General features: G+C 39.7%; 3 protein-coding genes and 1 pseudogene across 3 annotated transcripts; 3 read left to right on the top strand and 1 right to left on the bottom strand.

Moving 5' to 3' along the window:
* Nucleotides 1-8,453: 8,453 nt before the first annotated feature.
* On the bottom strand, nucleotides 8,454-27,500 carry LOC146375781 (uncharacterized). The gene is made up of 4 exons (XM_084946397.1): nucleotides 27,327-27,500; nucleotides 10,510-10,598; nucleotides 9,463-9,643; nucleotides 8,454-8,975 (listed from the first exon to the last, which is right to left on the bottom strand). Exons 1-4 carry the CDS (start codon nucleotides 27,345-27,347, stop codon nucleotides 8,904-8,906), a joined length of 363 nt encoding a protein of 120 aa, XP_084802523.1. The 5' UTR covers nucleotides 27,348-27,500; the 3' UTR covers nucleotides 8,454-8,903.
* Nucleotides 16,639-17,604, top strand: LOC146375782 (uncharacterized). The gene has a single exon (XM_084946668.1). It carries the CDS (start codon nucleotides 16,639-16,641, stop codon nucleotides 17,602-17,604), a length of 966 nt encoding a protein of 321 aa, XP_084802794.1.
* On the top strand, nucleotides 19,226-20,922 carry LOC146375783 (uncharacterized; annotated as a pseudogene).
* LOC146375784 (uncharacterized) lies at nucleotides 21,866-23,164 on the top strand. Its single transcript, XM_084946398.1, has 6 exons — nucleotides 21,866-21,921; nucleotides 22,019-22,069; nucleotides 22,158-22,202; nucleotides 22,287-22,351; nucleotides 22,428-22,536; nucleotides 22,656-23,164. The coding sequence occupies exons 2-6, from the start codon at nucleotides 22,061-22,063 to the stop codon at nucleotides 22,923-22,925; spliced, it is 498 nt and encodes a 165-aa protein (XP_084802524.1). The 5' UTR covers nucleotides 21,866-21,921; nucleotides 22,019-22,060; the 3' UTR covers nucleotides 22,926-23,164.
* Nucleotides 27,501-27,535: the final 35 nt, after the last annotated feature.

Here is a 27,535-nt window from a genome sequence, read left to right on the forward strand (position 1 = left end):
TGTGATGGGACTTTCTGTTCTTTGTGTCTTGCTTTGTTTCCAGTGTATCAACATAAGACACATATATTTTTTAGGATTTAAAAAGAGTTTTAAAGTTTTCTTTAATCTGGGAAAAATACAAACTGAGTGATAATTCCATATTGAAACAAATGAGCGTACTGTGTGTGCAACAGTAGTGCTGGTCATAGCTGTTAGCTAACTGGGTAAGGGTGTCATGAGTCTGTAGCTCTGTCCACCGGTTTATTTAGTTTTAAAGTAAGTTACAGCCTGCCTTTTGGAGGGCTTATATTTCACTTAACACTATCTAATATGCATATCCACATAATTGTGGATTATTATAATCATGATAGAAAAAAACGCATTGTGTTTTAAAGAAAATACATTAAGAAAAAGATTATATTAGATTTATATTTCAAATATGACAAAATGCTGATTTTACATCACCCAAATTATTGTATCTCTACAGTTTAAACATTTAATAAGATTTTGATGATTATTGATTGATTATGCCTTTAATTGTCACTTGCGGTGTTACACGTACATGTTACCTGCAGTGAAATGGGACCCCTTCCGACCATACATACAGTGCCCTTTCACCTAGTTGTAAGCAAAGGTCAGCAATCCCCAAGCCGACACAGGTGATCTTGAAGAAGTAGGAGGATAGGGCAAAGAGTCATACACCATCTTGTTATTTGGGTGAATTTGTTGTTCCAGCTTCGGCCCTGGAGCTTCCAGCTGGTGAGGGGAGGTTGCGTGAAGATAGTGGTTTTTGGGGTTTGGTTTAGGGCAAAAAACTGCGTTCCAATTCTGCAGTTGATCTAATGTCCATCATTGGTCCCCAGATCTATCAATTTCCTGTTTAGTTCCATATTGCGTTCAACAAGCACAGTCTGAGTACTTGTGGCTCTACCCACCGCATCAATCATGCCGGCCAGCTTTATGGGGCTTTGAGCAGCTGTAACCGCTTCCAGTAGTAGTCGATAAGCCAGCTCCAATCAGCAAGAACCCCGTTATCATGGTTCCGAAAAGTTAGATGTCCTACATCGAGATTGTTGCCAGGCACATGACCCACCACTTCTCCCAGCCGTCCATCGTGTATCCAGCCAGAAAGATTCCTGCAGGACAATCAGGCTAACCCAATCCCAGGCTTCTCATCAAGAAGATGGTGTCATTTGCATTAAGAGACCACTTGATCAAATCCATAATTTCTTGACTTATAGAACAAGATGGAGAGAGTCTCTGAGAGTTAGACAAAACTTGACAAGGACAAGAAAAACCAAGCAGGAAAGTTAAGGGAGGGAAGACCCAAATGCCAAGACCCAAACAAGAAGAGAACCTTTCTGCCTTGCACAGAGTTGATAGTGAAACAAACTGAATCATTATAAATAAATGATTTTATATTTATTACTTAAAAAAATTCTCAGTACTTATATTATATGACTAGGAATAAACAGTAAGGGAATGATTCTGGATCAGCACCATGATGAAAACCTGTTGCTATAGTATATACAGTATTCTGAAAAAAGGTGTACAATGTCACACTATGTGCATGTGCGTGTGTGTGTGTGCATGTTTTATGTGTATAGATTTTTCAAAATTATTACTCATGATATAATATTCTCCAGACATGCCATTTAAGGACATTGGGAGTAAACAGTGACAAAAGGAGCTATGTGAGGCTGCTAAAGGCATCGGATCCCTCTCCAGCTGGATTAAAAAGAGTACAGGTAATAATACACATGTACCAGTTGTTGCATTGCAGAGCTAAGTATAAAAACAATAATAAACATAATTGCAATGTTTTGGTTCTATAACATTTTCTATCATTACTTTATTGTGGATTGGGTGCAAGAGTTGTTAAGTGTGGATAATTAAATAATAAATTAATGCAATAGCAAATTGTGCCTTGTTCTCAGATGGACAGCATATGAAGAGTGATAGCTCAGATGAGGAGATGGAAGGAGGAAGAGAGGCAAAGAGTGTGTCACAGGCAGAGCCTAGTTTATTTCCCACAGTTTTTTTTAACCTCTTGCCTTATGATTCCAAGCGCTGTCACTAATCTTTGCATTTTATTATTATCTCATAACACTTCTTTAATCAGCTACCATCTCTCCTATGGACATTTTATGTCTACTGTCTCAGATCAAGACCGCAGGAGCAGCAGCAACCCCTCAACAGCAACATTGTACCCCATCAGATAAAACATAGGCTACGTTTGCATTGTCCCCACCTTTAGACAGTGATATAGTATGATGCTATTCCATATTAGATTCTTGATGAATGTGGTTTGTTGTTATTCAGCCTGGTTTCTATGTGTCCCTTTTTAACTCTGAGCACCTGCCCCTTTAAACATCCCTGCATATCTATATCTTCAGTTCAGTTCATCCTTGAACACTTCTCCCAAAGAGAAAATTATGACCATGTTTTTCACTTAGCCGCCATCTAGAGATTGACCTCCAACAACATTGCACTCAAAGAGATTTCACATCATTCTACAGTGTCAGAAAAAACAGTTTCACACTTTAATGTTCACCCTCGCTCTCACTATCCTCATCTCTGTCCCTATCCTCAGCCTGTAACAGGGGTAACTGCAATTTAGGAGATTCACCTTCTTTTATCCTACTCACTTGCATGGGATGAAGCAACAGCCACAGCACTTGAGTATGGCAACAAAGGTGGATATGGACATTAACAAAGATACTATTATTGCTTTATTCTTACCAAAATGACTACTAAACCAGTCATCCAAGGGGTTATTTATGCCCCCCTTTCTCAGCCAAGAGCATGTCCAGGGCCATTCTATTCTGCCAGGCTGTGAATCTCTCAACTTCCTTATTAGCTCTTGGGTAATACACTGAGGATCTCAGATGTTGGATTGCCCTGCTTTCGAGAAAGTCAGCAAACTCAGCAGAGTGAAATTGAGAGCCATTGTCACTTATCAATGTGTTTGGATTCCCTTCATGAGAGAAAACTACAGAAAGGAATTGGATGATAGTAGCTGTATCAGCTCGGGAAGCAAAAGCTACTTCACTTTTTATGAGCTGTATCAGTGAGTCTTTTCTGCAATGAGTCAGGCACTAGCAATCGATGTGTACCTCTGACTGTGTACCTCCAACAGGTGAGCTGACCATCTGGCTATGCGTAGACCAGCTCTGTTATTGCCCTTAGTAGTCAGCAGTGTTGTAAGTGCTTGGTGATCTGTTCCTAGGAGGAATTTGTTTCCCCAGAGCCATGTGTGCCATTTTTCAGCAGCCCAGACGCAAGCTAGGGCTTCCTTCTCAACGATTGAGTATTTTCCTCTCTGTATCAGAATACTGCGAGATGCAAATGCAACAGTCTGTTCTGCATCATTACTGTCAAGTTGAGTCAAAACAGCACGCCATAGTCTGAGGCATCTGTCGAGAGACTATGGTTGGCTTACTGGGGTTGAACATCACCACAGCAGGGCTGTACACGATTAACCACTTGACTTGATCAAACGCTGCTTGAGCTGCTTTGTTCCAGTGGAATGGACAGTCTTTAGGTAGGACCGTTCTTTTGACTCAGAAAGCTCCGAGTAGTTTGACGGACTTGACATTTGTCAACATTGAAGTTCAGCATTGTTGATTGTATGCATCACAACACGCAGGTTGGCCTCATGTTCATCTTCTGATATATGATGACATCATCAAGATAACATTGCACCCCTTTTTGGCCACTTAGGATTTATGTCATCATCCTTTGAAACACTGCAGGCACCGAAATCAACCCGTAGGGGAGTCTGCAGTACTGGTACAGTCCTTCATGTGTAATGAAAGCAAAGAGCCCTCTACTCTCTACATGTAGTTTCAGCTGATGGTAGGCGGATTTAAGATCCAGAGTGGAGAACACGACAACTCAGACAATAGGTCCTCAATAAGTGGCAAGGGATGACTGTCAACAACCAGCGCTTAGTTAGGTTCTCTCAAATCAACGCACATGCGTATGCCACCAGTCTTCCTTCTAGTGACTACAATCGGGGAGACCCATTAAGATGCATCAATTTTCTCTATGATTCCATGTTCCTCATGGTTCTTGAGTTCTGTGGAAACAGCATCACGGACTGACAAGGGTAAGCATCGACGTTTCTGCTGTATTGGCTTCACTCCCTGGTCGCACCTTCACTTCGTGTACGAAGTCCTTTGCACATACGAATGCAACTGCAGTAAGTGGGCAGAGATGAGGTTTGCGGAAGTGTAGCACAGACCTTGGGACTCTCAAGGACTAATTATTCCCCTTTTATGTGTAGCTGGAGGGCAGTCACTAAGTCCATGCCTAGTATGGATGTCTCTATTCTCACAATGTAGAGATCTGTGGAGGCACTCATGCCATTGTAAGTAAGATCAGCTCTAAGACATCCTAATGCATTCAGTTTCTCTTTTGAATATGTAATAAGCTGAGCAGCAGGATTACTTAACTTAACTGAGCTGGAATTTATACTGTAAACATGTTCAGGCAGTATAGAAACACCAGACCCTGTGTCTATTCGTAGCTTAACAGTACATACCTATACAGTATTTGGTACAGTGACAGTAACAGTGCACATCAGTTTAGATTTGCAGTTTAAATGCACATGCGTTCCTTCAGGTGATGGGCAGATTCTTTCTTCCCATCAAAGGGATGGACAATAGCTTGGTTTATCAGAGTGTGTGCATGCAAAGCATGATGTCATGGGCAAACCAGCCTGCAACTCCATCTGGAGTCCAGTCCTCCCATCTTCAATCTGCCCAGAACTGGTTCTCCTCTTCTTTCAGCCCTTTGGAGTTTCCAATTGGGACAGTCTTCCTTCTAGTGTTCTCTTTTTCCACAAAAGTGGCAGTGTTTGAGGTTGATGGGTTTGTCTGGCACAGACCCGCCGCTGGAACGAGACTAGGGATGGGTATTGAAACCCGGTTCTTGTTGAGAACCGGTTCCCACTGTTTCAATTCCTTGGAATTGTTTGCCATTTTTGCAAACAATTCCCTTATCGATTCCAGTCGCCCCGAATGACGTCACCACGTTGCGGAGCGTCATTTACTAAGCGGCTCAAACGCTCAAAAGTTTGGTTATACTTTACAAGAACGGATGACGAAAGGGCAACTTGCAATACTTGCAAGTAGATATTTCATTTAAGGGAGGAAACACTACGAATATGCAAAAGCATTTGCTCACAAAACACGCGATGACCTTAAATGAATGTCGTGTTTTTAAATTCCGCTCCGGACTCATGAATCTCAACCCAGCAGCAGCGGTAACGTTTGTACGTCCTCTCCCGTTAATGCGGCAGGTAAATAATCAACTAACAGTGCATATTATGTTAGCGCGATCTGCCTTATTACAAAACCTGCCATTACTGTGCGCTGCATTTAGGTGACCATGATGAGAGAGACAGACAGAAGTTGTGTTCCAAAACGTCGGCTGCATCCTTCGGAGGACCTGGCCTTCGCGGTCTACGTGGGCTGGGTCCTTCGAAGACCGAGAAGGCCGGAAGTGCGAGGCTGTGAAACGGAACGGTCTAGCCTTCAGATTTGCGTCACCGCTGTCTCGGTGGAGTTTAATAAACTCGGCCGTCTGCTCCGCGCTATCTAAAATATAACAGGACACTGGCGTAAATTCTCAACCGTCTCACACTTCTGTTTAATCAGTTTTCTGTTTGACGTTTATTCAGCTGTGTGAAAATCCCGGAGGAACCCACCAGATAGATTAATAACGTTTTATTTAATCTAATAACTTTGATCTCAGCCAAACCGATTTACTCCGGAACAAATAAAACACCGAAAAAAAGGCAAACAATTACATTTTTAAGTTATCCGAGTGACTTATATATCATGTTTAACCTGAGTAGCAAAAGAGCGGGGATCTGAAAACGACGAAGCCGCGATTCCGCTGCTCTCGCCGGCTCGAGTGACCACTGAACCCTCCCCGGCTTGCTATCCAGCGGGAACAGACGTCTCCAAAAACGTCGGCGCACTTTTGCAAATATGCGATGTCTTGATAAACCAAGCAGATATTTGAAATTTACACAGCTTCTTTCTCGCCTGAAAATATGTTAAAAGTTTATTTTGTGACCCAGAAGGAGTAATAAGACTAATTTTAAAACTTAGCAGCGGCCGCCATTGTTGGCAGCTGAAATTTGGCTGGGCCGCGCTATGAATTCTGGGATATGGTGGGCCACGAAGGACACACCCGACCCATCCTTCAAATTCGGGGAAATGAAGGACGCATTTGTTGGCCGCATTTGAAGGAGTTGACGAATTGGTTGGCTCAGATGCTGGCAGTTCTCGCTGCAGTCTACCATTAGCGTCTCCTTTCAGGCCAGGATATACGAATGTCACCGAGCAGTGTCTAAGTTTGTGGTAAAAGGCTTGCACCCATTTGCACCCAGAAGTGTGAGACGGTCGATTTTCGGTAAGTGAATGTGTTTAATTGTAGGCAGGGACATTACTGGATATTCTTGTGTAATTGCTACAGAACAATTTATGTTATACTTTGTTATTGCTACAGAAGAATATTTATTTTATTATTTTACATTTACAATTTTTTTTCCTGGGGACCCCGTGACACCCCATTGAAGAGCCATAGGCTGGATCTCTTAAGGATCTCTTAAGATCTCACTGTTGGGTTTGTAAGGCCATGTTACTCCTAAATTTCTATCTTGTTCAAAGAGAAGATATAAAACAAATTTCTAAGCTAATCGACCTGTGTGTTCTCCTTTTTTTTAAAAAAAGAATCGATAAGAGAATCGATAAAGAATCGAATCGTTAAACAGAATCGAAAATGGAATCGTAATCGTGAAAATCTTATCAATACCCATCCCTAAACGAGACAATTCTACTACAACAGCAAAAACAAGACACAAGTCACCATAGTTTTTGTGTTACTTGTGCACAAGGGAGAGAACTGTGACGAGCGCCGTTCCTTCCGCTCGAACACCAGTCGCTCTTGTCTGCTCCCTCATAACACTGTTCTTTATTGAGGTTACATGAATATGCATAAGTTCATTAACATATGACATCTTACATAGGCATACATGTGAACAAAGAATACCTTGTCTGTGCGTTCGTGTAGGTGTGTGTGTGTGCGTGGGGGGGGGTGTTAGGATGTGACCCTGTGAAGACTCCCCACACCTACTGGCGCCAGGGAGTCCAGCAGTTCACTTGAACAGAAGGCTCTTACACTCAAACAGATATACGTGTGTTTGCTATACCACATATCAGCAAGAGAAGATACAACCTCTCTCATGACCCTAGGAGGTGTGTGATCTATGCCAGAACATTGAAGAGGAGTGAACGTACTCCCCTCTTCACGCTACACAGGGTTGTTACAGACCTCCTAGGATGAGACACTCTTTCAATCTACAAACGACTATATACTTCTAAGCATAAATGATTATATATTTCTAAATACAAATGAGAATAATAAAATATAAAACCAGGTCACTCTATAGTAGACACGCACAGCCTCCTCTCCCTCTGCCCTGTCCTCTGTCCTTTCCTCTTCCTCTGCAACCCATGTTTCCACTCACCACGGCACCAGCATCAGCGCTGCATTGTGCAGGTCGGTACTTTGCATCTCTTCCTTTGCTGTTTTCTTTGTCTCCAGCCTTTTCTTTGCTATGAAGCGCCTTGAGGCGACTTTTGTTGTGATTTGGCGCTATATAAATAAAATTGAATTGAATTGAATTGAATTTTCTGGGCATGTCAGGTCTCAGTCCTTGGAAAATGTGTCCACAGAGCTGACTCTCATTGGGGTCATCTTCCACTTCGGTGGCTTAAACATGCCACCATTGGCTTTGAATGTTCTTTGCAGGTGTTTAATTTAACCATGTTAACTTTGTCAGGGAAAGCCTGTCAAAAAGCAACAGTCAGGTCAGCTATGGCATTCCAGTAATCCTAGTTGTCGCCATGTGTCCAGGACTGTGTCCAATATATGTTCTTAGGTATATTGATTCTATTAATATCCATCATTTATTTATTGCATGTTTAAGGACTTTGTTTTCCTTTCAAATAAACATTCCTTTAAACATCTGCCTGCCTACTAGACTGCATTTGGGGTCCTCAGGCATTAATTTGATTTATGCTGTTATCAGTGTTTGCAATGATAGCATGGCTGTGGTGTCATATCAATGTATGCTCTCAGTGTTTGCTGATATCAAACTGTGGTATGAGGACCACTGTGGGTTAATCTTTGTAGTGATACTCACTTTTTTTTTTAATTTAGACCTGGTTTAATTCTGGTATAGTTGAATATTTGTATATAATCCTCGCAGCTGTCAGACTGTATAACAGGGGTCACCAGCCTTTCTTAAAACAGAGCTAGATAAAATTGTGAACAGTTTGGTTCAACTTTAGTTATATGGTTCTATCTAGCATATTCTATCTTGATAAGCTATGTCTTATCACAGGTTAATTTTTCAAAAATATTAACAATGATTTAAGCAAGGAAAGGGCTACATGTCAACATACAACTCTTTATTTCTATTAATGTCTTACTTCATTCCTACCTGATTGACATGTCTAGGAATTATGAGTGATTGGCACACTGTAGTGGTAAAAGTTGCTACCAATCAAATTATGATATGGTAAAGTTAAAACAAAACACAACTGACTGTTTTATATTATATCTAATATATATTATGTAATTATCCTTATAATTACAAAATGTTTTATGTAAGATTTATGTTTTGTAATTTAAATCTGACATCACAAAAGTATCTTGGAATTTGAATAATGTGTTTTGTAACTGCAGTACACATAATACTAATTTTGAATAATTTTGTCCAGGTTCCTTGCCACCGGGGACTGCTTCAGGACCATCGCGTTCACGTGTCCACGGTGTGCCAGATCACCCCCCAGGTAGCGACGGCCATCTGGGACTGTCTAGTGGACGACTTCATGGCTGTGTCCTCAGCTGGAGACTGGCAGTCCATCACAGAGGGATTCCAGGAGCGCTGGAACTTCCTTCTCTGCTGTGGAGCTCTGGATGGGAAGCACGTCCAGACAAAGGCACCCCATATATCATATAGGAGACACACACATTGATATACACTAAATATTTATTCCATTTCTTTTTTTGTGGTGCCCAAATTTATGCACCTGCTTGATTTTGTTTAAACAATTGCACACTTTTTGTAAATCCAGTAAACTTCTTTTCACTTCTCAAATATCACTGTGTGTGTCTCCTGTATGATATATTTAACTGACATTTTTTATTGTAACAACCAACGATTTATACAGGAAAATAATGACTATTAACAAGATTGCCCAAACTTTTGCATCCCACTGTATTAGTATATATTGTCATTAGTATAATATGAAATAAATTCTACATGTGTCAAGTCGTGTGCCAACATTTGCTGTGTAGTAGAACTGAGACATTAGTCATTATAAAAATGTATTTGAAATAATATTAAAATTCTCACACAGAAAAACATTAAACATAAATATATAAAATATAAGTATTTACAGAGAGACAGGAATAAAAAGGACCCAGCTGCTCTCCAGAGCAGGAACAAGGCTGAGGAGGAAATGCTCCATTGGAGACTGGTGTGGCCTCTTCAGGGACACCAGGATGGCCAGCTCCACCGCCGATGGACCGTCCTGGGACCCGTCCCTCATCTGCCTCGGAGCTGTCCTCCTCTGTGGGCCTGTAAAACACAGCACAAAACACAAAGAAATGAGAAGGCTGCTACTAGATTTTAATTTCAACATTGAGAAAAAAAAAAACCAAAACAGGATATAATCAGATTGGTTGTAGATATTTAGTAAAGGTGATCAGTAAAGGGAATCTCACCGAGTAAGGCTGGGTCATATCATACCATTCACAGTAATACCGGTATAATGTTCGGCAACGATAAGAAAATGAAATATCGCGATAGAATATGGGTAAAACGCACATGCGCAGTGCCTTTGTTTTCATACGCACATGGCGGAAAAAGTGTGCCGGCAACAGAGAATGAGAAGGGCGAAAGCGGATCGTTGAATGAAACTGATGAATCAGAATTGGTTTGTAAAAATGCTGCAACTTCAGTGGTGTGGGACTGGTTTAGCTTTTGTCCGTCAGATACACAACAAAGCACTAGTTTTGGTAGCGCATGCTAGCGGGCCATCGTTATTACCGTGTTGTTTGGAAAATACGGCACACTTAAAATCAATCCTTTGATTTTTCTGAAAATCGACAGTGCCTCTCAAATGTTTTTGTACGACTTTGCTAAGCTACGAACCCGCACCGCATGACGGATTTTTGGAAATTTGCATTTGCACTGTTAAATTTTTATATAACTTTAATGCACATAAAAAAAATGCAGTTTAAATACATTGATGTACATTGATGATAATAAAGTTGTGGAGTTGTAAAGTATTTTGTCTAGCGTCAATTATATCGTCAGTTATATCGTTATCGCAAATTTTCAAATGTTTATCATGATAAATATTTTTGGTCATATCGCCCTGCTCTACCACCGAGTACAACGCTATCAGTGCTTGCTGTACATCTGATGCTACAATTGCATACCTGTGGGTGCAGCAGCAGGAGCGGAGGGACCAGGGACCGGGGAGCCAGGAGAAGCAACGGGGGATGCTCTGCTGCAGAATCAGTTGGTTCTATCAAGACAATATTAAATGTTAACAGGATGAATACAATAATCATAGAGAAAGTATATACAGTGGTCCCTCATTTATTGCAGCAGGGGTTATCAGAATAACTAGCCCCTCACCACGCATTTTATACACTTTTTCCCCCACACACGAACATTAGTCACAGTTCTCACAAGTTGATTCTCAAAGTAAGAAAAATAAGGTCGTACGTGATATGAATGAAGTGGTAAATGAATTTAATTCTTTTTTTGTAAATATTGGGCCTAACCTGGCAAACTTAATTGGAAAACAAGATGATTCAGAATGGAAAGGAGATAGCAGAGTGGTACAGTCTATGTTTTTAGGGGAAATCACTGAAAAAGAAATCATAGCTATTGTAGCAGAATCTAAAAACAAGACATCCACTGACTGTGATGGGTTAGACATGGTCATCGTAAAAAAGACCTTGGATTGTATAATCAAACCTCTCTGTTATATTTTTAATCTCTCATTTTATTTGGGTGTATTTCCTGACCGAATGAAAGTGGCAAAAGTTATCCCTCTTTATAAATCGGGAGACACACATAGTTTTAATAATTATAGACCAGTATCATTGCTATCACAGTTTTCTAAAGTGCTTGAAAAACTCTTTGCACAAAGATTTGATAGTTTCATTGAAAAACATCAACTGTTAAGCGAAAGTCAGTACGGATTTCGACGGAACAGATCAACAGCATTAGCATTAATGAATACTATTGAAGACATTTCATCAGCAACACATCATAATAAATATACTATAGGGGTATTCGTTGATTTAAGAAAAGCTTTTGACACTCTGCAACACTCCATCTTGATTTCTAAGTTAAGAACTTATGGTGTGAGAGGAATAGTATTGAACTGGTTAAGCAGCTATTTAGATAATAGGTTTCAGCATGTGCAGTGTTTAGGCAATTCATCTGATAGAATGAAAATAGAATGTGGGGTCCCTCAAGGTTCTGTTTTAGGACCAAAACTTTTTAATTTATATATAAATGACATTTGTGATGTGTCAAAAATGTTGAATTTTGTTTTGTTTGCAGACGATACTAATTTTTATTGTTCCTGAGAGAACTTGAAAGAATTGGCTAAAATTATGGTTATTGAAATGAAAAAAATTTAAAAAATGGTTTGATGTAAATGAGTTATCACTGAATTTGGAAAAAACAAAGTTTATGATATTCGGAAACCGTGTAAAGGAGGAAGAGATAGTATTATCTATAGAGGGAGTATTAATTGAAAGAGTGACAGAATTCCGTTTTCTGGGTGTAATAGTGGATGACAAGTTAACATGGAAATCACATATTGAACATGTTAAAAAAAAGTTGGCTAAAAGTATTTATATCCTGGGTAATGTTAGATATATATTAGATTACAAGACAATGAGAATATTATATTTTTCATTGTTTCTACCCTATCTGAGCTATTGTGTTGAAGTATGGGGGAATACATACGTGACTAATATGAAACCATTATATTTATTACAGAAGAGAGCGCTTCGAATTATGCATAATGTTAAATATAGAGAACACACTAATAATTTGTAAAAAAAAAAAATCGAAATTGTTAAAACTAGAAGACATAGTGAAATTACAGACTTTAACTATTATGTTTAGGGCGAAAAATAAAACACTACCTCTTAAGTTACAAAGTTTATTTGTATTGTGTTCAGAAAATGGGGACGGCAGAAGGAAGTTTTATTTTAAGCACCGGTTTGCTCGAACCACACAAAGGCAAATGTGTCCAACAGTCATAGGAATAAGAAACTGGAATTCTCTCAGTGATCATCTTAAGTGTTGTATAAATGTTTCTCAATTTAAAATCTGCTATAAGAATAAAATGATAAACCAATATGAAGAAGTTGAAAAGAATAGAATTTAATTGTAGAAAAATGATCCTTTTAGTTTGATATTTAGTGGTATTGCTCATTGTTGAGTATATTGTTCTGTTTGCTTTGTTTTGTTTTGTTATGTGCAGAAAACTGTCATAGTGTAATTTTGGTTGCCTACTTGTATTATCACAGATAGGGGGCAGGTATCAATAAGAATTGATTCTTCTTCCTGCTCCTTTTCATGCATGGAAACAGTGTTACTTTAATTGAAAGGAAGGTTGTGTATGGGAATGCATTACTGCTGTACCATGTGTGAAACAAAAAAAATAAAAAATAAATAAAAAAGTGCAAACCTTTGTAGATTGCAAAACGTAAAAATATTATTATCCCGCGTTTTGTCTTCATCTACCTGCCACTTTCGTGCGCCTTTTTTCCTCGCGGTGCAGGTGTCTATTTCCGAATGAAGGTCATAGTTATGGGTGTTTTTGTGCTGTTTTTTCTATTGGACGTGATGGTTATCAAAACCAAACATGATAAATTTGGCAAGCGCAGGAGCACGGAGATTTGTCAATCAGGCTGCAGAATGCAATACTGTACTGTGCAATAAAAAATGAGCGAAAAAGCGAGGCAGTGACGGATGAGCGGGACCACTGTGTCCTGTTTATTAATAAACAAAATATATTCCTATATGACAACATGCATAAAAGCAGAACGGTATTTGTACATCAGTGGAGAAGGGTCTGGCTGCAGCCACTGTGGAGCTCCACAGTAACCGGATACACGTGACCTCCACAGTAACCGGATACACGGGACCGCCACAGTAGCCGGAAGCACGTGACCTCCACAGTAGCCGTAAACACGCATGGATACCGTGGAAGTCTTGCAAGTTGATCGCAAAGGTTGGGACAGAGTCTTTCTTAAATAAATTTGCCGTTAGTGATTTCATAATTCTAGGAATCGTCTAGTTTTCTTACAATGATCATGTTGCCACTTTTTTTGCGTTACAACAACATTCCTTCTTATTTTAATGTTTTTTCATCGTGCTCCATGGCAGAGAAACACACAGATATGCTTTTTCCTGGGCCTGGTTTAAGTAAGAGAGCTGGATTAACGGCTTCTGTGGGCGAGAAGAAGCAAAAAACACATTTTGCATTAGAGTATGATTTATTGTTGGCGTCAGAGATGCAAAATAACGAATACTTCAATACTGTACTTAAGTAGAATTTTCTGGTATCTTTACTTTACTGCTGTACTTTTTTGTGCCTACTGTATACTTCTTTATACTTCTACTTCTCACATTTTAGCACGCGTATCTGTACTTTGTAATCCGTACATTTGTAAATCAGTCCCCCGCACGCGTGCTTTGGACGCAAGATTACTTCAAAATTTTGCACATAAATTATATTTTAGACCCTGTACTTCTTACTTCCACTTGACTAAAAAGTCGAGTCAGTGCTTTTTAAACAGAGGTATCTAAACTGTAGTAAGGAACGTGTGTACTTGTGACACCTTTGGTTAGCGTCAACACTGTAAATTTCGTCACAAACAGATTTATATATTTATCAATACTTCTATTCGTTATTCTATTCTGTACAGCTTTTTTATTGCCCAGATTTTAGTTAGCCCCTGTTCAATTGACTGTTATACAGGGAGTGCAGAATTATTAGGCAAGTTGTATTTTTGAGGAATAATTTTATTATTGAACAACAACCATGTTCTCAATGAACCCAAAAAACTCATTAATATCAAAGCTGAATGTTTTTGGAAGTAGTTTTTAGTTTGTTTTTAGTTTTAGCTATTTTAGGGGGATATCTGTGTGTGCAGGTGACTATTACTGTGCATAATTATTAGGCAACTCAACAAAAAACAAATATATACCCATTTCAATTATTTATTTTTACCAGTAAAACCAATATAACATCTCCACATTCACAAATATACATTTCTGACATTCAAAAACAAAACAAAAACAAATCAGCGACCAATATAGCCACCTTTCTTTGCAAGGACACTCAAAAGCCTGCCATCCATGGATTCTGTCAGTGTTTTGATCTGTTCACCATCAACATTGCGTGCAGCAGCAACCACAGCCTCCCAGACACTGTTCAGAGAGGTGTACTGTTTTCCCTCCTTGTAAATCTCACATTTGATGATGGACCACAGGTTCTCAATGGGGTTCAGATCAGGTGAACAAGGTGGCCATGTCATTAGTTTTTCTTCTTTTATACCCTTTCTTGCCAGCCACGCTGTGGAGTACTTGGACGCGTGTAATGGAGCATTGTCCTGCATGAAAATCATGTTTTTCTTGAAGGATGCAGACTTCTTCCTGTACCACTGCTTGAAGAAGGTGTCTTCCAGAAACTGGCAGTAGGACTGGGAGTTGAGCTTGACTCCATCCTCAACCCGAAAAGGCCCCACAAGCTCATCTTTGATGATACCAGCCCAAACCAGTACTCCACCTCCACCTTGCTGGCGTCTGAGTCGGACTGGAGCTCTCTGCCCTTTACCAATCCAGCCACGGGCCCATCCATCTGGCCCATCAAGACTCACTCTCATTTCATCAGTCCATAAAACCTTAGAAAGTCTTGACGTTTCAGCTTGTGTGTCTTGTTCAGTGGTGGTCGTCTTTCAGCCTTTCTTACCTTGGCCATGTCTCTGAGTATTGCACACCTTGTGCTTTTGGGCACTCCAGTGATGTTGCAGCTCTGAAATATGGCCAAACTGGTGGCAAGTGGCATCTTGGCAGCTGCACGCTTGACTTTTCTCAGTTCATGGGCAGTTATTTTGCGCCTTGGTTTTTCCACACGCCTCTTGCGACCCTGTTGACTATTTTGAATGAAACGCTTGATTGTTCGATGATCACGCTTCAGAAGCTTTGCAATTTTGAGACTGCTGCATCCCTCTGCAAGATATCTCACTATTTTTGACTTTTCTGAGCCTGTCAAGTCCTTCTTTTGACCCATTTTGCCAAAGGAAAGGACGTTGCCTAATAATTATGCACACCTGATATAGGGTGTTGATGTCATTAGACCACACCCCTTCTCATTACAGAGATGCACATCACCTAATATGCTTAATTGGTAGTAGGCTTTTGAGCCTATACAGCTTGGAGTAAGACAACATGCATGAAGAGGATGATGTGGACAAAATACTCATTTGCCTAATAATTCTGCACTCCCTGTATGTCAATAGAAACATATCTCACAAATTAAAGTGTCTTGTAAAATATTTGTGGTTTTTTTTCAAGAATTTTCTTCCCAAATCTATTACATGCCAACTGTAAATTGTTATTTCTGCTAAAACCTTAACTTAAATGTGTATATGGTGTTTCTCTGTTTCTCTCTCTGTTTTAGATGCACATGTCAATCTGGAATTCGGGCTTAAAGCCAGAATTGCAGGAATGCAACAGGTGTTGCAGAGGACTCTTTCACTGCCCTCTGTGCCCCACTTTCAGCCCTACTGTCAGGGCAAAGATTGAGGAGCATCTAAGTGTGCATATAAAAAATGCTTTGCCTTTCAAAGGTATGTTTGTATTAAATATACTTTATAGTTATAAATATGCACTTTTTTAAGCACTTCTGCAGTATCTTTGTTGACTTAAAAGTTGCTGTTGATATTGTACAGTTCAGTGCATTCATCTGCAACAAAAATAGTGTTTTTATAAAATATATTTTTATTTACTTTTCACCACTTTTCTTGACATAACTTTTGTGATCCATACCATTTTGCTTTCATTACTGAGGTTGGCTTGGATGTTTTTGTTAACATGTACAATCTGATTGTTAGACAAATTGATTGCATTCTATACAACTACATTTAAATTACATCTGTTTGTTTGTTTGTTTGTTTTTTTCTCTTACAGATAAAATGATATGCTGGTGCAGGCTGCCTTGTAGGACAACAGGACACTTTCACTGCCCTGTCTGTAAGATTACAATCATACGGCGTGGGGATATGGCAAGGCATTTATTGTCTTGTCAGCATTCTTCAATGCCAAGTCAGCCACCATTATCAGGACTGCTCCCCACTGAACTCTCCGAGGAGACCTGTATTCCTCCGGCAGTACTCTTCGAGGAGCCCCGTCTCCCCCCCAAGGTTTTGTCTTCGGTATCTGAACCATTTTCTGAGTCTTTGTTAGAACATTCATATGCTCTACCCTCTGTGTTCAATAAAACTGCAGCTGATGGAAAGTCCATGAAAATGACATGCCCTCAGTGTGGCCTTACTCTTCGTACCAAAAACTACAAGGCTCACATGATGAGGAAACACTCCAACCAATCAATAGATGTTTGCCTGGCCAGTCATCTGCAGTGTGTTTGTGTAGATGAAACTACAGGGTTATTTGCTGTGCAGAGAACTGGCCATGGGTTTTCTGTGCCAGTTCACGTTCAGAGGAAAACATGGGGGATGTCTCACAATATCAGATGTGAGCTGGAGGAATGTCAGCGATACCAGTTGCTGGCCCAGCGGAGCGGACTAGGCTTCAGTTTATGTGAGCACCTTCGCTCACTAGATTACTGCCGAGAAACTGTAAAGGAGGTTTTTCTTCAAGAGCACATCGTGATGGAAATGGTGGACCTTAAATTTTTTGGAGAGGCCAAAGCTGCTACATGCATAAAGAGACAGAAAGCTGCCCAGATGGCACATGCTCCACTTTGTGTGAGGGTGGATTTTGGTGGATCCTCAACACAGATCTGTTTGTCTGTATTTGAGCCAGAAATACACAGTTTCTGCCGTCTTGGCAGAATATTTGTGACTTACAATGCTCTGAGGAACACCTGGCATTGTGCTTGTGCAAAGCCACGAATATCATGTCCTCATAAAAACATAGCTAAATGGCATCTCTTCCAGACACAGAGAGACATCTTCAAATCAACTGAACCACTATCATCAGGCACCCCATCACAGATGACTCAGGAGAGTTCTTCCTTTGAGGACAATGCTGCCGTCGAAAGGAGTATACGCTATATTTTTAAAGAGAAAAAAATTCCTGGATCTTTTCCAGAAAATGTCATCTCACAGAAAATGGATCATCAGAAACAGCTCTTTCCATGTGAAACGTTGTGCCAGGTGTGCCCAGAGCACCCAAAACTTGATGAGGCTGTTCTAGTTACCAATAAAGCGAGGATTGTCAGCATGATGGGAGTGATTGAGAGTAAGTTTTAATGAATAAGATTAAACATCAGTGTGAAATAATTAGTTATAATTGTTCTTATACTAATGTTTTGACATTAATGTGATTTGTCTTTAACAGATGTTTCAACACACCATAGATCGTGTCCTCGGTGCCACATGGTCTACAGATACCAGGAGTGGTCAGATGGGCTTCACAACTTTGACAACCACGTTGTTTTGTCTCTTGAACTCTGCCTTTTTTTGAGAGAAAATCTGCAGGTGAGGATCACAAAAATAAAATATACTCATCTGAAGATTGCTTTAAAAATGTGTTTGTGTCATTATGATATTTTGGTGCCCAAATTTAAATATCTGTGTAATCATAGTCTTCTTCACCCTATTGTCATATTACAGAACCATGTATCCGCTTCAAGGGTCATTGACTCATTGGAGGGCTTAAGAAGAGTGAAGTTTCCTTCTAGGGATACCATTTTTCATGCTTATTGCCATTTTGAGGCTTTCACTGACGCAGAATACATGTACTCCTGCATAAACTGTGGGTTTCACCCCCTGTGGTAGTTATGGACTTACACAGAAAAGGGGTGTTCAAGTTAGCAGGTAAGTTTAATGTACATTTGTGTATATAGTTCATTGTATACATTATGTGCATGTTCTTATGAGTCAATTTATTATAGTGAGTGACCTCAAAGCCCCAGAAGACTTCAATGGTGAACATGACATTGAAGGTTTTTGGAACTCTATTCACCTGGAAATGATAAGCCGTGGGTTTTTTCCAAGTGAGTGATGGCAAAAACTTATTGAAAGTCATTCAGTGTTTTAAAGTAATTTAGATTGTAATTAAAAACATGCCATTTTCTGTAGGCGGCGTGAAGAATCCATTTTCAGTTCCACCAAGTTACACGCCCTGGGCACCATGGATCGGGAGTGAAACTCGAACAAGTGACATTATGCTTAACACAGAGTTTCAAAAAGTAGGAACAAACTCTTCACATGAAGCAAAGCTTAGCAATGTCACAGAAGACCGTCTGTTGGATGAACTCGCCAAACAAAAGGTAACATTGCTTTGAAGTTTTCAGAATATGTGACATAAAGTTCTGGGGTTGTTCCATTTACAGTTTTCCCTAATTACTGTCAGGTTGGAGTGGTAAGAAAATTGTGTAAAGCATGCAACATCGACTCCAAAGGCTCCCGCTTTGATCTCATCACCAGACTGAGGGAGAAGATGAAGAGCAGGCAGACATATGATAAGGTCTTTCAAAGCATATGGGGTGCCTCTGGTAAGCATCACTTAGCGATTATTAGAAGTAGCATTAAAATATGTAATTACAATCACAAACAACTTTTTAAATCTTTGCTTGCAGGAGGATGGTCTGTAATACTATGTCCACATGGCATTGTATACAGTGTTAAATTTAATCTCCGTGCTGAAAGTCCCCGGGATTTTGCTGACCTTCTCCTGTCCTGGAAGCACATGCCAAACGTCTGTGTTTACGATTTTGCGAGGGGTTTGGCAGCACACACCAATTTGCGGGTTCCTGATAAACTGCCATTTCATCCACATGAAGGTCGACTGGCTGAGCCCACTGAGGAAAATGTCAAGGCTGCACAGGATGGAAGCCTGAAAGTGAATCTTCCATGGCTACATGAAAGGATGGATAGTGTAAATGAAAATCCTCATCCTGTCACTGGATCATCTGACCATTATGTCCTGTATGACAGATTTCATGAGGGAAATACAAAAGATCCCAAGGACATATTACGCAGAATTCAACTTGTCCCGGAGCTGAAAGGCTGGCTGAACAGTCAAGTTGTTGAACAGTTCTTTGCAAACATGAGGAAAAGCAATTACTTTTTAAGTAATATGAGTCCATCCACACATGTGTTTCTGATGAGAAATATAAATCATCATTATAACACTGTCACCAACAAGAAACTTCTGGAGAGGCAGCTAAGACATGGTCGACTTGGAAAGATCAATATCTCATTGTCGGCACTGGGTCAAGCTGTCATAGGTAAGTACATGCATTGTCTCATGACCAGAACGCTACCATTATTTACATGTTAGATTTGTTCCTATCTGTGTGTGTATATTCTTTTCTTTGTGTACCTTGCCCCACAGATGTGCAATAAACCCAGAGAAATCACAGAAACGGTGTTGAACCCAGCACCTTCAATGTCTGGTGACACCGGTAAAATTTCTTATTTTGAATAGTGATTGTCATATATAGGTGAAATAATAATCTTGCATTCATTATCTTGTTGTAGTTGATGGCTCATAAACGAATTTGTCACATGCTGTTTCAAATGAATTTCCTTCTATAAATAATGCTTATTTTTCTTGCATTTGTATGCATTTAATATGCATTCTATGTAGTGTTTTGTCTGAAACCTGTTAAAATCCCTATAGAACCTCAGGAAAGAGTTGACAACAAGAAAGCCAATAGAAGGTCAACAGATGCAACTTTTGCTGAACTGTGTGGACCACCGTGCGAAGCTCTGACAAAGCCTGAGAACATTTTGGCCAGCCGTTCATCATGGTGTTTTGTACCGCACCCTGGCCAACAACAGCTTGTATGTTAAAGTTTTCAGATGTCGCAAAGTGCAACTTTTAGTGCTTATCTGATTTTGTCATCCACAGTCTATGACACCTATCTGTTTTTTTTAGCTCAACTATGTTCTGGACATCAGCAGACCCAAAGATGAGCTGATTGTTGAAACGTCTTCTGGATGCCTCACGCGGGCAGATTTTTGGACACTGGGTTTAAACAAACAAATGGAATCGACTGTAAGTATTTTTTTTTCTATGAATATGAAATAATAAAGTGTACATTCATTTTTTTCATGATTTTTTCTGTTTCAGATTGGAAATGGCTGTTTTGAGCTTATCACTAAAATTGTTCAGTCAAAGGTACTGTATGTTGTATATGATGATTGTCAAGCTTTAATTTAAAGAGTTGTTGTTTTAAATGTTTTTTTTTTTGTTTTTTTTTACATTCTAGGGGATAAGCATTTACATAGAAAATCTGTATGTCACCCGGACTTGGCTTGCACCCTATGGCTGTGGTCCATTGCAGTCCTTTCCTGTAAGTGTACCGTCCTTTAAAGAAACAAGCAAGTAATCAAAATGATTTTTTTTATAACTTTGGTGAGAGTTCATATACAGGATACTTAAAAATACAATTCTGTTTCAGACTGATGCTCAGAGGATGGACATCATAGTTCTCCCTCTCTGGACACCTGGTCATTTCCAGTTGTGTGTAAGTCTTGTTTTTTGACACATACACACTGTTAGAATTTTGCTATGTGTCTGAGATGTATTCAAGCTTTTATGATGCAGTTTCAAAAGTCTTTGATTGTGATCACTTTAGGTACTGAAGCCACCTAAAAGAGAAATCCTCTTTCTTGACCCATTATACACCAAGGCAGGATTTGGTGGCCAACAATATGTTTCACTTTTGAGGTCACATTTTTATAAGCATTTTTGGTTTGTTCCGGAGTTTTCAGGAACCTGTTCAGTGTTCCAGGTTAGGTGCATCCCAGATCATGTTCTGCTGATCTTGAGTGTTCACACATACAGTACACTCACATGCTTTTTTTATAAACTATATCAGCAAATTTCTGTGTGGAGTTTGCATGTTCTCCCCGTGTTTGCGTGGGTTCCCTCTGGGTACTCCGGCTTCCTCCCACCGCCCAAAGACATGCAGCTTGTGGGGATAGGTTAATTGGATAATCCAAATTGCCACTAGGTGTAACTGTGTGAATGAATGTGAGTGCAAATGGTTGTCTGTCCCTGTGTGTTGGCCCTGCGACAGACTGGCGACCTGTCCAGTCTGTCGCCCTATGACAGCTGGGATAGGCTCCAGCGCCCCCCGCGACCCTGAAAAGGATAAGCGGAAGCGAATGGATGGATGGATGGATGGATGGATATATCAGCATGATGCTTCAACATTTTATTCTATTTCTCATCTTCACATTATGATCAAGTCAGTGATGCTGTCTTTAGATGAGTTTCAGACATAAATAGGGTCTTCAAATGTTCTAGTTTAACATAAAACACCATTAAAAATTAGTTTATAAAATATGCCAACCTTAACTTAAAGCTGTAAATGCTTTATTTTGACCAACTGTGAGCATGTGACTGTACTTTTTCATTTTGTTATGCTGTTTTGTTGAGGTCGTGTTCCTAAGGCCTGTAGTTACAGTTGGTGCTATTAGCAATAAACATTTCACACCCATCATGATGACATCTGTTAACTTGTGAATGTAACTGTCTTTAAAAAAAAAAGGTATCTTGCAGTGAAGATCATTCCCGGGCAGTGGTCAGAAAAAAAGAGCTTTGACTTGAAGGTATGTGCTAGTTTAAGTGTATGGTGAATAATATGAATTACACTAGTCTTCTTTTAAGGGATTTTATTAACGAGCCTTTATTTTCAATGTAATACAGGGTTTTCCAAGCCAAGACTATGGAGTTGACTGTGGGATCTTCATGCTGATGGTAATTTTTCTCTTCTCTTCTTGAGATTCATACAGAAGCTAATTTAAGCTTCTAAAAAAATGACATTTTTATTTTTTCTTCCAAATAGTCTGCTCTGTACGTGGCACTGGATGCTTCATTTGACTATACTATAGTAAGTATTCTATTTACTTTCACAGCAATGGAGTCTTGAATCTTTTGAAAGTTGTTAAATATGTTTCATATTAATATTTTACAGTCAGACATGCCCTACTTGCGTAAATGGTGGTGCTTGCTGTTGATGGAGAACTTTGATCTCAGGAGGTATTTATATTTTGACTTCTGTTCTATGTTGTGTCAAAGTTTACACACCTTAACAATATCAACATTTTCTGTTAAGCTCTGGCAAGCTATTTGCACACTGGAGAGAGGAAGCCAAAGCTGTGCTTGAAGGACAACACGTGCCCATTTTCAGACTGAAAAAGCGCAAGTTCCACGAAATCAGTCAGGTCAGTATTCACTTTAAACAGTAGTGTAATTACATGGTTAGTGACATTTGAATAACTGTTAAAAAACTGTTCTGCAACAGAGAAATAACTATGTTTTTATCCCCATTTGCCTGACACAGGAGCCAGCAGTTATTGAAGATCTGCGTCCTGCTGTGCAGTGGGTTGTCCAAAATAAGGCACTTTTCCGTGGACACGTAACAATGCCAAAATATCTGTCCTTAAATCAAGGAGACCAGCAGAGGGTCTTAAGAGACATGTCAGAGGAAGAAGACACTGGAGCAAGGGACTTGTTCCTCTTTGTTTTTCAGTTTGCAGAGGACATGGAGCTCTTTTTGAAAGCATGTGCTGATGAGCAGGGACTAAGGGTCAGTGCTATGTTTGACATGTAATGAACAAATGAAGGCACTGGCTGTGTTTGTTTGTTTGTTTAATATGTCGTTGTTGTTGTTTTTTGTTTTGTTTTTGCATAGTACAAAATTCCAATTAAACTTATTTCAAAATGTTGTTCACTTGATTCTATGTCCATACTTATAATAAAGGATTACAGTGTAACAGCATTAAATGTAAATGTAACAGCATTTTTTTTAAACTTGTAATTTCAAAATAAAAAGCTTATTGTTGATATTAACAGTAAAGAATTGTAATCAATAATATTTTTTATACATTTTAAACATTAACACTCTGGGCTCGATCCTGGCCATTTGTGGACACTTCACTTATTCTTTTTTTTTTGACTACTGCACTGCAGTGGACCAAAAGAATGACACGGGTTTGATCTTAAGGATCTAATAGTTGTGTGTGTTGTGCACAGTGTTGGGTAAGTTACTTTAAATTAGTAACTTAGTTACATTACTAGTTACTTCTATCAAAAGTAACTCAGTTACTTCAAGTTACTCGTTACTTTCAGAGTAACTAGTTACTAGGGAAAGTAACTTTGGTTTTACTCAGAATTCTCTTGTTAATGTGTTGCTTCCATAACTGGATACCCAGCAAGATTGCCAGTCTTCTAGCTTGCTTACTTGCCACAAGTGCACTGTGCCACCTACCAATAGAAAGGAAAAAATAATGTGCACATTTCCACGAGAGAAATCCCACACCTGATTCTATCCTAGCCTGCTTTTTACATCCAACACAAAAACTGCAGTCGTGGTGCTTTCGATTGTACTCAGAACTCGGAAATTCTGCCTTCTGAATAGGAAGATGTAGGTAACACCAGACTGAAGATGAGCTGCATACAGAGCTGGACTCGGACAAAAAAATCGTCCCGGGCATTTTGACTAGACCACCATTATAGGAAAAATCATAAAGCCTTTGAATGAAAATAAACACTGTTGTGACAGTGATGTACACTGTTCTGATGGTATATATGTATCAATCTATCAATTGTTTGTTGTAAGACTCAGATAATTATTTTTTTAAAAGTGAGACATTTTAAATGAGAATAAGAAAGTATTTCCTTGTGCCCCCCTTTCCCTTTTAATGCCCTACATGGACCCCTGGCAACACTTTACTAGACCCGCCCCTGCACAGTTACCAGCTGTCAGCTACTTAGAAAAGGATCCTGGTGTTATTTGTCTCTCAGAAACAGTTCATAACTTCCCTTCAACTCATTCCTGTCACCTAAAAGGTAAACCTTTTTCTCCATCACAGCTCTGATGATTCAGTAAGGACATCTCCTGGTTTCATCTGCATGTTTCCCTCTCACCACATATCCAAACCGATATCATGACCAGCAGCTTTACAGCTGTGGCTCCAGCAAACATCAGCTGATACTAGAAATTAATATTACATAAATTCTAACGACAGCTGATCAAGCTTAAAAGTGCTGCTGTTGTTTACCGCGACATCCGCTGGTTTCCTCTTTCTGGCGCAAAGTGGGCGATAAATAAACAAGAGAGAAAAGCCGATCAGCTGATCATTGATCAGTTTCATGATTGAAGTAGAAACAGGAGAGGGAGGGTGAGAGGATGAGAGAAGAAGAGGGAGCTGTGCAGCGTAAACACAGAATAACTCCAGCTTTGTGTCTTTTTCATTGTAGCTGAAGTCCGGGACAAACTGTTCCTTTTCACCTCAATACGAAACGCGTAATATTTTCTCTGAATACGAGACGATTCCGTTTTTTACGGGACGGTTGGCAACTCTAATAATTAACCTTATGAACAAAATAAAGTTCAACATCAGTAACATAGCACCCACCCAGCTGTATAGAAACTCCGTCATGCTAGCTAGCACGCAGTACGAAAAAGTCAGCATAACGAAAATAAACTCCACCTAAACTTGGTTCATATCTGACCCAGATGGACTGCAGGTTATAACTTCTTACCTGAAGTTCAGTTCACCTGACACTCTCGGACCAGCGGCCGCTTCGGGTCTCTCCTCTTGCCTCCCTTTTCCTTCATCCACCTGCTGGCTTCCACCACTTTCTAATGTTATTGAATCTGTGGAAGCTCCGCGATAGCCACCACACGAAGTAACGAATAACGAGCCTATCTAAATCCCAGTAACGAGTAACGCGTTCCCGGTTTTGGCACAATAACTAGTTACCGTGCTCGTTACCACAATAATAACGTAGTTACTGTAACGCGTTACTTAATAACGCGTTAGTCCCAACACTGGTTGTGCATGACATTGCCACACAAATATGTATTTGCAAGATAGAGTAGAATAAATTATGACGCATGAAATATTACATAGGCTGCAGTGAATTTCTGTTGATACAGACTATTGAGCTTTGAGTTTCCCAGTCAAACTTAGCTTTGAGGCACATGCTAAAAACACTTTTACTCTTGTACATTTCATAACAAGACACCATAGCCAAAATATTAACAAAATATAAATTATTAAAAAATTCAAAGCTGCAGCACATACAGCAACAAACACCGTTAGTAAATGTGTCCTGGAGTTTATGCAGGTGCAGAAAGTGCTGCTGCTGCAAGTAAGCCTAACAGCTTCCAGATCACTTATTTTTCTGGAAAGATGGTAGGAAGGGCATCACTGCTCATTTCTACAGTCACCCAGATCTTGGAATACAATCCCTTTGTACCATGAAACCACTTCGCAGTACTAGGAGTCCACTAAAACCTATAAAGAGAGTGATCCTGGAAGAAATGGGGCGCACACTAGTGACCTCAACAATTGCAAGACAGCCTTTTCCCCGATGCTCAGATGGGGAAAAAAAGGAAGTTTCATGAAAACATTAGGACTTGATCACCGTTTTATCTGAAAAGTTAATGGTAATACATAACCTAACTGGCTATAAAGAGTAAAAAATTTAGATACAATTTTGATTTTGATGAAAAGGACTGGTGCTATTTTAAAGAGTCACGTCGGTAAAAGTAGATAAATGTTTTAAGAAATATACATTTTATAGCATTTTGTGAACATACACAAAAAGTGGCCATTTTTGGCAACAAACAAGCTGAGAGAGAGTTTTATATTTTTTGCTCTCCTTGAACAAAAATAATAGTGCATAATAATCAATGTTGATGTTAATCAATTAGATGTCCCAGACACTACTATTAATAATACAGCAGTCCCTCGTTTATCGCTGGTGTTACGTTCTAAAAATAACCCGCAGTAGGTGAAATCCATGAAGTAGCCAACTTTATTTTTTACAATTATTATAGATGTTAAGACTGTAAAACCCCTCACTACATGCTTTATACACTTTTCTCAGACAGGCATGAACATTTTCACACTTTTCTCTTTTGTTTAAACACTCTTAGAGTTCAAACCTTCGTAGAAACATAAGTCCAGTATTATGGAATGAAACCAAAAGGTGCATTTGAGGGTGCAAAACGTTTCATCGGCATTGTTGTGTTTGTTTGGGAGAAAACTTACAAACATACAGTACAGCACTTCAGAGTTACACTGCTAGCGATCGAAGATTTATGTAAATTCGACAAGCTAAACGCATTCTGTACTGTACAGCAGGAGTCCCCAACCTTTTTTGCACCACAGACCACTTTAATGTCAGACAATATTTTCAGGGAACGACCTTTAAGGTGTCGCGGATAAATACAACAAAAGAATAAAAAAAAGAAACTGTGGTATTTTGTAAATATAATAATAAACGTGACTTGAGCTGTGCGCCAACAACAATGACAGTGACATCCTCCTCTCTGCTTCTTAATGCTCTCTGGTCGCTATGGTAACGCGTAAATAGTTCTTTCAAAATAAGACACACAACTACAACCATACATTTCACACCGGAGGATCAACTCTCGCAGAATGGTACCAAAGGACTCACGGACCGGTACCGGTCCGTGGGCCTATTAGGGACCGCTCCTGTACAGGAGACACTGGACTAGATTGATTGACAATGGTCTACAGCAATCAGAACGCACAACACGATGTACTGTAAAAAAAACAAATAAATCAGCGAAACAGCAAGTGTCGCGGAAGGTGCGCCGCGTTATAGCGAGGGACCACTGTACACTTTTGGCCACGAACAATTTTAGGGGATGGTGAATTTTTTTGAACAAACCCAGAGTGTTAAAAAACCCCCACTTAAAACCATTTTTATTTCTCAGCAGCATCAATAGTAACAAAAACGCAATTTAGTTTTCGCTGTCAAAGTCGATTTAACTGAAATTACGTGTTTCCGGTTACTGTGGAGGTCACGTGTTTCCGGTTACTGTGGAGGTCACGTGTTTCCGGTTACTGTGGAGCTCCACAGTGGCTGCAGCCAGGTGCTCTTGCATCAGTGGGAAAATAGCGGTGGCTTGTTAGCTTTTGTGCGGCTTCCCCGGGTCAGTCAAAAATTTCAAAAGAGAAATGAATGAACTTACCAAGTTGTCCGATCTCTTCATATATCTTCCTCCAAGCTTGGTCCTTTATATTCCTGTCTCGGTACAGAAAGCAGCTGGTGTCGTACATCTCCGGGTTGTTTGCAACAGCGTTGATTAGCCTTTCCTCCATATTGAATGAAGAATGAAGGGCTTTGGCTGGATCCGCCCCTTTGACCTAGGTCAGAGCCACGTCACCAGGCTCCTGATTG

Source organism: Perissodus microlepis, chromosome 12 (genome assembly GCF_051167445.1).
Source record: "Perissodus microlepis isolate ML-2025 ecotype Zambia chromosome 12, ASM5116744v1, whole genome shotgun sequence".
NCBI classification, from domain to species: domain Eukaryota; kingdom Metazoa; phylum Chordata; class Actinopteri; order Cichliformes; family Cichlidae; genus Perissodus; species Perissodus microlepis.

What these genes read in the sequence shown, in the direction of transcription:
- LOC146375782 (XM_084946668.1), top strand. Translation starts at nt 16,639, where the DNA reads ATGACATGCCCTCAGTGTGGCCTTACTCTTCGTACCAAAAACTACAAG.
- LOC146375781 (XM_084946397.1), bottom strand. Translation starts at nt 27,347, where the DNA reads ATGAAGAGATCGGACAACTTG. An exon ending in TGAAGAGATCGGACAACTTG is followed by an intron (nt 10,599 to 27,326) that starts GTAAGTTCATTC and finishes TTGTCTTGATAG; the next exon opens with AACCAACTGATTCTGCAGCA. An exon ending in TCCTGCTGCTGCACCCACAG is followed by an intron (nt 9,644 to 10,509) that starts GTATGCAATTGT and finishes TGTGTTTTACAG; the next exon opens with GCCCACAGAGGAGGACAGCT.
- LOC146375784 (XM_084946398.1), top strand. An exon ending in GAGAACTTTGATCTCAGGAG is followed by an intron (nt 22,352 to 22,427) that starts GTATTTATATTT and finishes TTTTCTGTTAAG; the next exon opens with CTCTGGCAAGCTATTTGCAC. An exon ending in AGTTCCACGAAATCAGTCAG is followed by an intron (nt 22,537 to 22,655) that starts GTCAGTATTCAC and finishes TGCCTGACACAG; the next exon opens with GAGCCAGCAGTTATTGAAGA.